The 13,690-nt window shown below is 43.1% G+C and overlaps 1 protein-coding gene across 1 annotated transcript in view; it reads right to left on the bottom strand.

The window, feature by feature from the left end:
• Window positions 1-13,690, bottom strand: part of arhgap31.S (Rho GTPase activating protein 31 S homeolog) — a 68,703-nt gene that overhangs the window by 20,917 nt on the left and 34,096 nt on the right. Inside the window, exons 2-3 of the mRNA XM_018248977.2 lie at window positions 6,852-6,954; window positions 5,783-5,927 (exon numbers count right to left, since the gene is read on the bottom strand). Of these exons, the coding sequence (XP_018104466.1) occupies window positions 5,783-5,927; window positions 6,852-6,954 (248 nt within the window). The remainder of the gene's footprint in view (window positions 1-5,782; window positions 5,928-6,851; window positions 6,955-13,690) is intronic.

Below are 13,690 nucleotides of genomic sequence, written 5' to 3'. Positions count from 1 at the left end.
CTAGGGCTCAAATATTGTTATGCCTAACCAAGAGTGCTTGGTTCCATGTGTGTAATAATATGTAAGTAATAAAACTATCATTTACTTTTGCCCAGCGCTGGTAAAACTGGTGTGTTTGCTTCAGAAACTCTACTATAGTTCATATAAACAAGCTGCTGTGTAGCCATGGGGGCAGCCATTCAAGCACAGGATACACAGTAGATAACAGATAAGTACTACTATAGTTTATATAAACAAGCTGCTGTGTAGCCATGGGGGCAGCCATTCAAGCACAGGATACACAGTAGATAACAGATAAGTACTTGTATAGTTTATATAAACAAGCTGCTGTGTAGCCATGGGGGCAGCCATTCAAGCACAGGATACACAGTAGATAACAGATAAGTACTACTATAGTTTATATAAACAAGCTGCTGTGTAGCCATGAGTGCAGCCATTCAAGCACAGGATACACAGTAGATAACAGATAAGTACTACTATAGTTTATATAAACAAGCTGCTGTGTAGCCATGAGGGCAGCCATTCAAGCACAGGATACACAGTAGATAACAGATAAGTACTTGTATAGTTTATATAAACAAGCTGCTGTGTAGCCATGGGGGCAGCCATTCAAGCACAGGATACACAGTAGATAACAGATAAGTACTACTATAGTTTATATAAACAAGCTGCTGTGTAGCAATGGCGGAAATTGAAAAAAAGGCTACATGGCACAGGTTAAATAGTGGATAACAAATAACACCATTATGTAATGTTTTACAGAGCTTCTCTGCTATCTGCTGTGTAACCTGAGCCCTTTCTCCTTTGAATGAGTTTTTGAAGCAAACACATCAGTTTTACCAGAGCAGGGCAACACTACATTATATTTGTATTAGACTTTCATTTTTTGATGCAACTGTTCCTTTAAACAATAGAGGGACTTAGGCCCCACCTCCCCAGGCATATATATCCATAATCTTTTTCTTCTCTCACTTTCACTCATCCTGAATCCATTTTCTTGCTGGAATATCTGGGGTTAGTGTTATTATATGAATGCACTTCCTGCAAGGGTGTTAATGCAATGCTCCAAATCTGTTTTCTGTACCTGGGGTTAGTGCAATGTTCTGAATCTGTTTTATGTATGGATCTTGCTGGCACATCTGGGGTTAATACAATGCCCTGAATCCATTTTCTGCAGTGATCTTGCTGCATATCTGGAGTTAATGCAATGTTCTGAATCCATTTTCTGCAGGGATTTTGCTGACATATCTGGAGTTAATGAAATGCTCCAAATCCATTTTCTGCAAAGATCTTGCTGGTATACCTGTGGTTGTTGCAATGTTCTGAATCTGTTTTATGTATGGATCTTGCTAGCATATCTGGGGTTAGTACAATGCTCTGAATCTATTTTCTGCAGTGATCTTGCTGGCATATCTGGAGTTAATGCAGTGCTCTGAATCAGTTTTCTGCAGTGATCTTGCTGGCATATCTGGAGTTAATGCAGTGCTCTGAATCAGTTTTCTGCAGGGATCTTGCTGGCATATCGGGCATTAACGCAATGCTCTGAATCCACTTTATGCTGTGATAGCTGCTTTAATACCAGTGGTTAATGTAATCCAAATTCAAGACACAAGTATAACAAATGAAAAGCAAGTGGACAGCCATGGATTCATAGTGTCCAACATCAGTTGATTATGAGACAACTATTTAATGCCATTTTCTCCCTGAAGAGTTTACCCAGGTACCAGCCAGCTCTGCAGTGTGTATAAACCCCTATGGTGCAGAATATCAAACCCCAAGAATATCAGCAAGTTGAAACCCTTCCCTTTTAATAACACCTAGAGAAACTTGATGTTGGGGAACTTCACAAGAGGATTTCCCTCTTTATATCCACATGCAATGGACACTGACTTATCAGCAGTTCAATTTTCAATTTTCAATTCTATGAGGCCCTGCAGAATGCATATAGAATTAATTCACTGTATACGGCCACATGTCACAGTTGGGGTTTATTGAAGGGTTGAGATTATGATGTCATCACAGTTAAATAGCTGGGCTCGGTCAGCAGGCAACATATGTCCCTATATAGCCATGTTAAATGTGCAGCAAACTGCCAATGTGACTGATTGGGAAGGTGCAATGGGTGCTTCAGGTTATAAGATATTTGCAGCACCCCTACTGGGCTGTATTGGTTCCACATTTAGTTTAGCAGCCTGGGCCAGGACACTATGGGAATATGGGACTATTACTTGGACTGGGGGGCAGAGGCAAAAATAGACATTAATGGACCTCAGAGGGTATGAGAGAGGGGCAGGAAAAGACTGAGATCGGGTGAACCCTGGGCATAATGGGGTATAATCAGGGCAGATCAGGATCATGGTGAACTTTACACTATAGGTGACCTGTTCTTTAAACAAATTGGACAGGGTCCTACTGAATGGGGCCCTTTATTCCTAATGTAGGCCCAGTGTGTGTGTGGAGGGGTAATAGAATTAATTTTAACAATAATGTTATCACGTTGCTGCCCGTCTCTATCCCACTCAGTGTCTCCTTCACAGCCACAAGAACCACAGAGCAGGACTGACCATTTCTAAGCAACTTAGTAATTGGTCTTCCTTTATTTATTTTTTATAGTTTTTGAATTATTTGCCTTTATCTTCTGACTCTTTCCAGTTTTCAAATAGTGGTCACTGACCCCATCTAAAAAAACAAATGCTCTGTAAGGCTACATTTTTATTGCTGCTGCTACTTTTTATTACTCATCTTTTTATTTGGGCCTCTCCTTTTCACATTACATTTTCTTATTCAAATCAATGCATGGTTGACTGTTTGACTGATTAGCTGGACTGAGTGGCTGGATTAAGTGGCTGGAAACAGTTTGAATGAGCGACTGGAAACAGTTTAACTGATTGGCTGGACTGAGTGGCTGGAAACAGTTTGACTGAGTAACTAGAAACAGTTTGACTGTGTGGCTGGAAACAGTTTGACTGTGTGGCTGGAAACAGTTTGACTGATTGACTAGATTGAGTGACTGGAAACAGTTTGACTTAGCGACTGGAAATAGTTTAACTGAGTGGTTAGAAACAGTTTGACTGAGTGGCTGGAAACAGTTTGACTGAGTGACTGGAAACAGTTTGACTGAGCGACTGGCAACAGTTTGACTGAGTGGCTGGACTGAGCGTCTGGAAATTTTTTGACTGAGCGGCTGGAAACAGTTTGACTGAGTGGCTGGATTGAGTGGCTCGATTGAGCGGATGGAAACAGTTTGACTGTGTGGCTGGACTGAGCCGGCTGGAAACACTTTGACTGAGTGGCTGGATTGAGTGGCTGAAAACAGTTTGACTGAGCGGCTGGAAAAGTTCAGCTATGTGGTTTCTCTCTATGATTGGATTTGTTTCCTCCAGACCACAGCCCAGGCGTGAGGGGGGGGGGGGTCTCAGCCACTAATGGACCTTTTATTTATGCTCATGTCTCCCAGTGTAGCCCACTGCAGATCATTCCATGTTCAGATGCTAAAGTGGCATAAATCACTGGCCAGCAGAGGGGAAGAGGCACAATAGTAAAACAGAAATGTGCAGAATGTGAAGTATAAACAGCAGTAAAATTCCATCCCTCAGTCTGAATCCCAGCTCTAGATCTGTGCCCAGTGGAGAGGGGTGTGAGGATATTATCATATTGCTACAAGCAATATGGCAACTCCCGCATGGCTGACATAAAGAAAGTGTAAGGAATCCAAGCGTGATCTAGAGATCAGCTTTAAATACTGGTGCTATAAATATGGGCCCCAGAGACAGCTGCATGGCAAAAACAAGAGTAGTCCTCCCCCTAAAACAGTCATATGCACGCATACTTCACATTGTGATATTTGTGTGTGCTGATGGTTTAAGATGTAGCGAGGCCTTGAACAACTTAGACTTTGCAGTGTTGCCTTTTATAGAGTAGTACTGCGCTACTGTATCTGCATGTCCCACACCTTACCAACAGCCAAAGCTTGTCAGTGGTGAGAGTTGTAGTTCTATCTTCCCGTAAAAAAAGGATATAGAATGTCTAATCGAAGCAACTTTTCAACTGGTTTTGTTTTTTTATTTTTTTGTAGTTTTTTGACATATTTTATTTGCCTGACCCTTTCCACCTTTCAAATAGGGGTCACTGGCCCCATCTAAAAAAAATTTTTCTGTAAGGCGACTAATGTATTATTATTGCCAATTTAGACCCTAAAAACATGTTGGCTGAAATGGCAAACTGGCGAGCTGATGAATAAAAAGCTAAATAACTCAAAAACACTCTCTACATCATACTAAAAGTTTACTCAAAGGTGAACAACCCCTTTAATGTCCTTAAATTATAAGTAAACCTTTAAAATCATTTAATATAAAAATGATGAGAGTGCAATCTTAAGAACTTTTGCAATGTACATTCATTATTTATTTTTCCTTAATTCCAAGATATTAAGTGATACATGTACTGTTAATATGAATGAATTTTGTTACAACAGCGCCACCTGCTGGTCAGTTTCCCACCAGTCTGACCATCAAGTAGTCAAGGAAGTTGTCAGGAGAAAGAAAGAGGCTGCTCTGATGTTCTTCTGCTTAGGAAAAAAATAAAAACCTTTCTCAAACCATCCCTAAGCAGAAGAACATCAGAGCAGCCTCTTTCTTTCCTGAGAGATTGTTCACCTTTGTGTAAATTTTTAGTATGACGTAGAGAATAATTTTCTATTGTTTGTGGTGTTTGAGTTATTTAGCTCTTTCGTCAGCAGCTCTCTAGTTTGCAATTTCAGCCACGTGGTTGCTAGGATCCAAATTACCCTAGCAACCGTGCACTGATTTGACTAAGAGACTGGAATATGAATAGGAGAGGCCTAAATAGAAAGATGAGTAATACAAAGTAGCAATAACAATACATTTGCAGCCTTACAGAGCATTTGTAATTTTTTAGACGGGGTCAGTGCCCCCTTCCCCCCATTTGAAAGCTGGAAAGCGTTAGAAGAAGAAAACAAATAATTTAACAGCTACAAAAAATAAAAAATAAAGACCAATTGAAAAACCGCTTAGAAGTATTCATTATATTACTTACTAAAACTTAAAGGGATTCTGTCATGATTTTTATGATGCAGTTTTTATTTCTAAATTACACTATTTACACTACAAATAATTTACTCTACAATATAAAATTTCATTCCTGAACCAACAAGTGTAGGCGCCATCTCAGGTCATTTTGCCTGGTCATGTGCTTTCAGAAAGAGCCAGTGCTGCACTATTGAACTGCTTTCTGTTGTTACTCCTACTGTTTCTCCTACTGTAACTGAATGTGTCACAGTGGGACCTGGATTTTACTATTGAGTGCTGTTCTTATATCTACCAGGGAGCTGTTATTTTGTGTTAGGGAGCTGCTATCTGGTTACCTTCCCATTGTTCTGTTGTTAGGCTGCTGGGGGGTGGGAGGGAAGGGAGGGAGGGAGGGGGTTGATACCACTCCAACTTGCAGTACAGCAGTAAAGAGTGACTGAAGTTTATCAGAGCACAAGTCACATGACTGGGGGCAGCTGGGAAACTGACAATATGTCTAGCCCCATGTCAGATTTCAAAATTAAATATTAAAAAAATCTATTTGCTCTTTTGAGAAATGGATTTCAGTGCAGAATTCTGCTGGAACATCACTATTAACTGACGTGTTTTGAAAAGAAATGTTTCCCATGACAGTATCCCTTTAACGTAAAGGTGGACCACTCCCTTTAAACTGCTGTAAAAGTACAATGGTCAGGCCCTCTCAGCTGTGGATAAGGGTAGAAAAAGCTCCTTACTGTGAACTTGCTGTAGAGTTGGTAAGTCAAGAGCGGGTTGGGCAACTCCCGGAAGTACAACTTGCACAAGGAGCCCACACAGTGAATGTCCTGGAGGTACACATCTCTGGTCAGGTCTGGGGGCTGATCCGACCCAAATTCTTGTCTGCAAAAAAACAAAAATGGGGACATTACAGCCCTGAGAGGGGGGACACAGACTGAGGGGCCCTGATCACTATTGTGTCATTGATACTCAGCCAATGCAAATAAACAGGAGGTCAGTGGACTCACAGGTGGGGTGTCGCTTCCTTGAATTAAAGACACCTTAGGCCTTTACTCACAGATAGGGTTGCCAAAAAAATACTGGCCTACCTATATATTTATCTTTTTTTCTCTATTAATAACATTGGGATCAACCATCATTTTTACCGGCCAGGCCGGTAAAATACCGGCCAGGTGGCAACCCTACTCACAGACCAGGGAGAGTCATTATAAATGCTCTTCTAAAGGGGAAGTTCAAATCAATGGAAATTTTAGGATGATGCAGGTAATGGCACGCTAAAATAGTTTGCAGTTGGGTCTTTGTGGAGTTGCTTCACTTCTCCTGCACCTTCCCAAAATAGGATTTAAAGGTGAAATACACCCTTCATAGCACCAGCATCAACTCCGCTGCATTATACTTGATGGTTCCCCAGTCCATGCAGCCCTGCGTGTTTTAGCAGCCCCTGTGTTTACAGTGCCAGGTTCCAGGTGTGGTGATCACCCAGGATGGTGTATGCACCCTAGATGTTGACGTGGTCCTGAATTTCAATGCATGTGCTCCTGCTTGTTGATCATCTCAATGAAGCCTGGGTCCAAAACTAACATGGCAGCTGCCACCCTTATCTTTGCACTGGGACACAAGATAAAGGCAGGACCACTGAATATCAGGCAGTGCAGTTGTTGGAGGAGGGGTCAGTGGAAGGGGTATCGGCGGAGGGGGGGTCAGGGGCCTGGAGTGGGTGTGTGTGTGACCCAGCTATGGGAAACCTAATGGGTCCAGAACTCCCCCACCCCCAGTCCGACACTGCCTCCCACTCTTTTGCAGTACCTTAACTTCTGTATGTTGGACGTCACCCCAGACAGACGGTAGATTCCATCCACCACTCCGTGCGTTTCGATGAACTCTGCGCAGCTCTTCAGTACATGAGGGACTGCAAGAAAGAGGGTAAACCAGTCACACCAACCCTGCTTGCTCATGCTACATTGTTTCAGAAGTCAGAAGCAGCAGTGCACAAACTATGCATACAATTACAGGGGACCTTAGATTGTAAACTCAGTTGGGGCAGAGGCTGATGGGACTGATGTCTAATCTCTGTACATCGCTGTGGAATATGTCGGTGCTATTTTACAGCATAATATTATTGCAGGGGTGCCCCTAGGAGTGCGGTTAATGAGTATTAAGAGTAGAGAGCAGCTATCACAAGGTATCTAAATTATTAGCTTTGTAACCCACAGAGAAAAATATCCCCCCCCCCAAGCATTCCAAGAGTTTAAATCAGATGCTTCAGGAGCACATGACAAACCAAGAGAGCACAAATCTTCCTGCCGGGGCCACAGAGAGGATGAGCCGTGATGTTCCGCAGGCCCAGCTTAACTGTAATTATCCATGTCAGTATGAATTCCCTGCTGTTCCTTCCAATCCCGCAGCCCTGATCCCTGGATTCAGCGGGGCAGCAATTATCCTCCCAAACTGCATTGTGTACTTTTTGTCTATACCAGCAGTGGTGCAACTATAGAAGGAGCAGACATCATGGCCACTGGGTGGAGTAATGACCAGCAAAGGGGTGTATTGCAGCTTGTATGATGTATATTATGTGCAGCAGGTCTCATCCAGGGTGTTCATATGCCATGAACTTGCAGCCCAGCCTCCAGCCCAATGACTGCATCATATTAGTGTGTGCTTTTCACCTATATCTCCATTATTCCATGGCTATAAATCCATGTACTAAGCACAATTCAGCAGGAAAAGCCCTAAGTTTGCTGATAGCCTGTACAGAGTGATCCCATAAAACTATGGCAGCATATGGATTTGCCTGTACTAAGCACAATTCAGCGGGAATAGTCCCTAAGTTTGTTCATAGCCTGTACAGAGAGATCCCATAAAACTATGGCAGCATAGGTATTCCCTGTACTAAGCACAATTCAGCAGGAACAGCCCCAAAGTTTGCTCATAGTCTATACAGAGAGATTCCATAAAACTATGGCAGCATAGGTATTCCCTGTACTAAGCACAATTCAGCAGGAACAGCCCCCTACGTTTGCTAATAGCCTGTACAGAGAGATCCCATAAAACAATGGCAGCATATGGATTTGTCTGTACTAAGCACAATTCAGCAGGAACAGCCCCCTAAGTTTGCTGATAGCCTGTACAGAGAGATCCCATAAAACTAAGGCAGTATATCGATTTGCCTGTACTAAGCACAATTCAGCAGGAGCAGCCCCTAACTTTGCTCATAGCCTGTACAGAGAGATCCCATTAAATTGTGGCAGCATCAGTATTCCATGTACTAAGCACAATTCAGCAGGAACAGTCCCTAAGTTTGCTCATAGTCTGAACAGAGAGATACAATACAACTATGGCAGCATATGGGTTCCCTGTATTAAGCACATTTTGCAGAGGTTAATAAATGAACCCCATTAGAGACCCTGGTACTCCCAGAAGTGGAAAAAGTCTGTATTGTGTATGTGACTCCATATAAACACATAAATAAATGTCGGGAACATGTGACATGAGAGCAGCTGGATCAGTTTCCCTGGCTCAGTGAGGGGTGCAGCTGTCTGTGGGTCCCACATGCTGGAGTTGAAGATCAGGAGCAGAGATTCCCTTTGAAATGGGAACAGCTGTCAAAACCTTTTCATGGCTCCAGAGCTCACACATGCGAGAGAGAGGATTCTGCCACAGGGGTTATAGGATATTCTGGAGCAGCAGGAACAGACCATAATATTTTTCAATCCCAGATTCTGGAGCCCTATTCTCTTTCTGATTGATCAAGAAGAGGGGTAGTGAACCCCCAATTTCAAGCCTCCCGTAGGTGGGGGATTCCTTCCTGATTCTACGAGCAGCACCTGAATCAGCCATGTCCTAACAGTGCCATAGCCTTGCTGCATCTGACTTACTAAAAAGGCATCCGACCCTTTCTTGAAGCCATCCACTATATCTGCCAGTACAGCCACTGCAAAGAGAGTGCTCACTTCCATTCCTCCTTCCTTTAGTTCATACGACACCATCCATGATGCCCTCTCCTATGTCTTGTCAATTCGGCAATATGTCACTTTAAGGATGAAAAAAGCAGCACAGGGATGCAGGAAACAAACAAACGTGCAATATTCTCATTTAAATCCTTGTACCTTCAGGGACGGCCAATCTGCGGCCACACAGCTGCGACTCAATTGCAACAGCAGAAAGTTCCATCTAAAACTCGGCTCCCAGATTCCCCCAGGCAGTTAAGAGGAGGGGAACAGTGCCCAAAAACAGATTTTGTTTAATAAAGGGAAATGTTATTCTCAGTAAGTTTTCAGTTTTCCAGTTGAGACTCTCAAGACAATGCAGTGGAAGTCACTTCTCCTCCAGGTCAGTTAATGAGCTGCCTGCTGCACATTATTTCAGGAGGCAGAACCAGCAGTGCAGCGAATATAAACAGCCAGATACCACTTTCAGTAGAAAATATACAGTGCACCTTATAGCGAGAAAGGTAAAACACCCGTACTGGTCCTTATGGCTGGTGGTTCATAACCTGTCAGGGCCCCCCTGCTGTTTATTGAAGCCAGTTGCACTGACAGGAGTTATTTGGGAATGTTGTGTTGCAGAAGTGAGAACTGACGGTTTGGCATTTTTATTTCTTTAAGGATCAAGTTGTTGATACAGTATGTGACGTCTCACCTCTTGAGATGCCGCCATGCTATCTGCCCCCTCGTCTTACTATGGCAGCAGCCGGGGAAAGGAGCCAATCTCTTTAATGCTTCTCCTCTGTATTTCTAAAAAAAAATGGCATTAAAGGGGAAGTTCATCTTCCAAACATTTTTTTTCAGTTGTTTTCATATAGGGTAAAAGGGATGTAAACCTGAAAACGAAAACAATGTAACAGAAGCAGCTGATTAACGGATGAGTTTGGTTTCTGCTACATTGTTTCAAGAGGTGGAATCAGGAATAAACACTGATCTCTTTAACGAATAGAAATTGGCAAATTGCTTAGAATGAGATTTTTCTTTTCATTAAAGAAACAATTGTCTTTAGCAGAAGTTCCCCTTTAATTGGAGAGTAAAGGAAAAGGCCGGTGTAAAGCTGGCCATATACGGGCCGGTAAAAGCTGGCAACAGACCGAGCCAGCAGCTGTGAGTGGGGCCCTCAGACGGGCTTCCCCAATTGATATTTGGACGAAAGTTGGCCAGAAATCGATCCAACAGGGTTAAAAAAATCCCGTCAGATCACAGCCACATCTGTTCATTGATGTGGTGTCACGATCCGACCACCCGTTTTGCCTACATTATGACAGGGCCCGAAATTGCCCGCCTCAATGTGGGCATATCAGGGAGAGATCCGCTCATTTGGGGAAATCTGCACATGTATGGCCACCTTAACAGTCAAAGGGCTTTGTGGCTGGGCTTGGGTAGAGATAGGAAAAGGCGTTTTGTGACCGTTTTATCCAAACAAGCGGATTTGGGCACTGCAGTTCGTCTCATCGGTTCGCCAATCAGCCCACATTATTCAGCCATTTATTTTCCCTCTGATTAAAAGCGGCCACATGTTCTCCACCGCTGTCCTCCGGGCTGTCCTGGCTACACGCGTGTCTCTGAGGGTGCTACACGTGTTGCATAATGCAGGGCTTGGCAGAGGGGGTGCCAGGGTTACTTGAAATAACAAATAATGTCAGGGAAAATAATGAAAGTTGCAATAAACTGCTGCTGAGGCCTCAGAGAGGGTTGATTAATCTCTGCACAACTAATGAATGCTGGAGCTCATTAACCCTGGTGCTTTGGTGTGCTTCTGAACCCCATTACCACTGGGGGGGGGGGCTTGTACACAAGAGGCAGATATGAAACAGCTGCTTTCGCAAGTTAAGACCCAGCACAATTTTAGGTAATTCACATGGCTGCTGTACAGCTTCCCAAATACAACAGCACACGCAGACACACACATAGAGCTTTGTGGATCAGTTTAAGCCATGTCACTGCACCACCCAGCCAGGTCCAGATTGACTTGATACCCACCAATATTGGTTAAGTTCCCCTTAAATCCCATATTAAAGAAGCACCAGAACAGCTGGATCCCATCACTGCGGGTGCTGATACATCAGCAGAAAAGCCATGCGCCATCGTCTCCTGACTCTCCATAATCAGACAGGGTTAATGCGAGGGCAGGGAAGCAGCTTTTCTGTTTTCCTCATTCATTTCCCTGCACTTGAACCTTCCCAGATGAACTTGCTCAGCTCCAAACTTATTCCCCTCAAATGTTAGAGAGGCACAAACAATGTTAAAGCTCAGGACTCCCTGTGTTTTGAATGTGAACCTTAGGCCGAAGGCACAGGTGGCTTTGTCTTTGCCAGCATATAATCCCAGGCAGAGATGGTGGAGATATTTACAGAGCACAGGTTGAGTTTGGGAGATCCCCCTTCACTTGAATTGTAAAAAGCACCAGTTAACCTGTAGGCCACAAGGAGTGAAGCTTCTGGAAACATTCAGATAGGGATTTGGTATGGACAGTCCAGTTGATCAAGTGACCAGGTTTGTCCCCCCGAGAAAGATTTAACAAATTAAAGAGATTTCGTTTTTATTGTTTTCCTGCCTTATTTCATCAGCTTCCTTGTGAAGTGTCTTCAGACAAACACTTGCATATTGGGCCCTTATGTAATCCCAGGATACTCACCATATCCTAAACAAACTGAGAGATCAGCTTGACCTTGGGGGGTGGAGGGGATATCATGTCTAGATTAGTTTGTCATGGTGGGTTTAGGGTAAGGACACACGCACAGATTCGGGGAGATTTAGGGCAGAGACACACACTCAGATTCGGGGAGATAAGTCATCAAGCGACATTTCGCTTCTTCTTCTCTAAAATGTAAATCGCTGGAGGGAAGCAGTTCAGGGAGATTAGTCCCCCGAAGAAGAAGTGATTTATCGCTGGGTGACCAAATGTCCCCGAATCTGAGCGTGTGTCTCTGCCCTTAGTCGCCCGTCGATAAATCAAATCTACTTTGGGGCAACTAATCTCCCCGAACGGCTAGAATCTAAATTGCCGATGCAATGGCACTCGGAGAGCTTCGTTTTCCAAAGTCGCCCAAAGTTTTCTCGTGAGGCAACTTCACTGGGCGACTAATCTCCCTGAATCTGAGCGTGTGTCTCTGCCCTCAGAGCAAGAGAAGTTATCAACTAACTTTATCATGAGCTGGAATTCAAAGGCTGGGGGTGGTGGTAACAGACTATTTAAGTCATCATCAGTTGTGTTGGCAAATGGATTGTCTAAAAGCTTTCCTCTGAAATCCAATGACCCATTCTTCTGCTTTTTTCTTATCAACACAATGTGTATGAGAAATAAAAACAACAATTGGCAAAACCAATATGTTCAAAAAATAGGCAAAAAATCACAAAAAATATCAGTCTAAGAAGGCCAATAATAAAGTATTCATTCACTCCAGTTATGGTTTGAGGGAGAAACCATTTCTCTCCAAAAATTTCCGTGCTGGTTTATTGGTATTGAACCATAATAGGTATATATATACAGTATACAGTACCATAATAAGGGATGTCCAACTATTAGACCTCAAACCGCTGTTAAACTATTATTCCCAACTACTGGAGGCAGGGGTAATTAAAGTTGATTTATACTGGGGCGGGTATTGAAATATGAACTTTATCAACACCTGAAATGCTATGGGTAATTAAAGGTAAGTAACCAGAGTCCCAAAACGTCAGTGAAGCAACCAATCAGCAATTAGCTTTATTCAGCCTCCTTTAGTGAGGACAATGATGGGCTGCACCTATGCTAGTAAGCAAAGTCCACTGTGTTTCTCTCAAATGAATGGCGGCAGGAGGACAAGGTGCTCCGTGATATAAGGTGAACATCTGATGATAATTAAAGCCATCACCAAAGGTTTCCTTGTAATTAAAAGCAGAAACAATCCCTGGAAGGGTCAATTCATGTCACACACAGACCTGATTATTACTAAGCCGGCCAAGTTCTCTCCTGTTCTCTGTCAGTAATACAATAGGAACCAGATGGGGATTTAAGAATCCCAAAGTCAGGCGGCATTGGTTTTAGTTTTTATTTTTCTTACGTTTTAAGCAAAGAAATTCTAATACAAGGGAAGGAGAAGAAAACCATCTCAGGATGGTGACCATATCTGAACCTGGCTTGGAGGGGGAGGATTCATCTATAAAGAAGATCAAGCCAGGCCAGGGAAGGGGAAACCTTCTCAAGTCTAAATGCAATTCTAAGATCCAGCCAAGAAGTAACAATGTTCTGCTCTTTAATAAATTACAATTCTTTGGAGACCTCTGTGACAACTTGGTTGGGTAGTCACCTGTCTATAATATGAATATGAAATCCCCTCAGATCAAAGACTTGGCCATACTGGAGAGACATTTTCGCTTTCCTGCTGTTGCTCCAGATGTAGTTTTCACAGGTCAAGCTGAAACCTCCCAAACCCAAGTAATCGCTATTGTTGATACAACGAAACAACAATAATTCAGTCTTCACTTTGAGTCCATCCCAAAACATATTCTTTGGAGACCTCTGTGACAACTTGGTTGGGTAGTCACCTGTCTATTATTTAGCTGAATGGAACTGTAAGTTGGAACTGAGAAATATGAAATCCCCTCACATTAAAGACTTGGCCATACTGGAGAGACGTTTTCGCTTTCCTGCTGTTGCTCCAGGTGTGGTTTTCACAA

The sequence above is a fragment of the Xenopus laevis genome, chromosome 2S (genome assembly GCF_017654675.1).
Source record: "Xenopus laevis strain J_2021 chromosome 2S, Xenopus_laevis_v10.1, whole genome shotgun sequence".
NCBI lineage: Eukaryota > Metazoa > Chordata > Amphibia > Anura > Pipidae > Xenopus > Xenopus laevis.
This window is presented reverse-complemented; position numbering and strand designations above follow the sequence as displayed.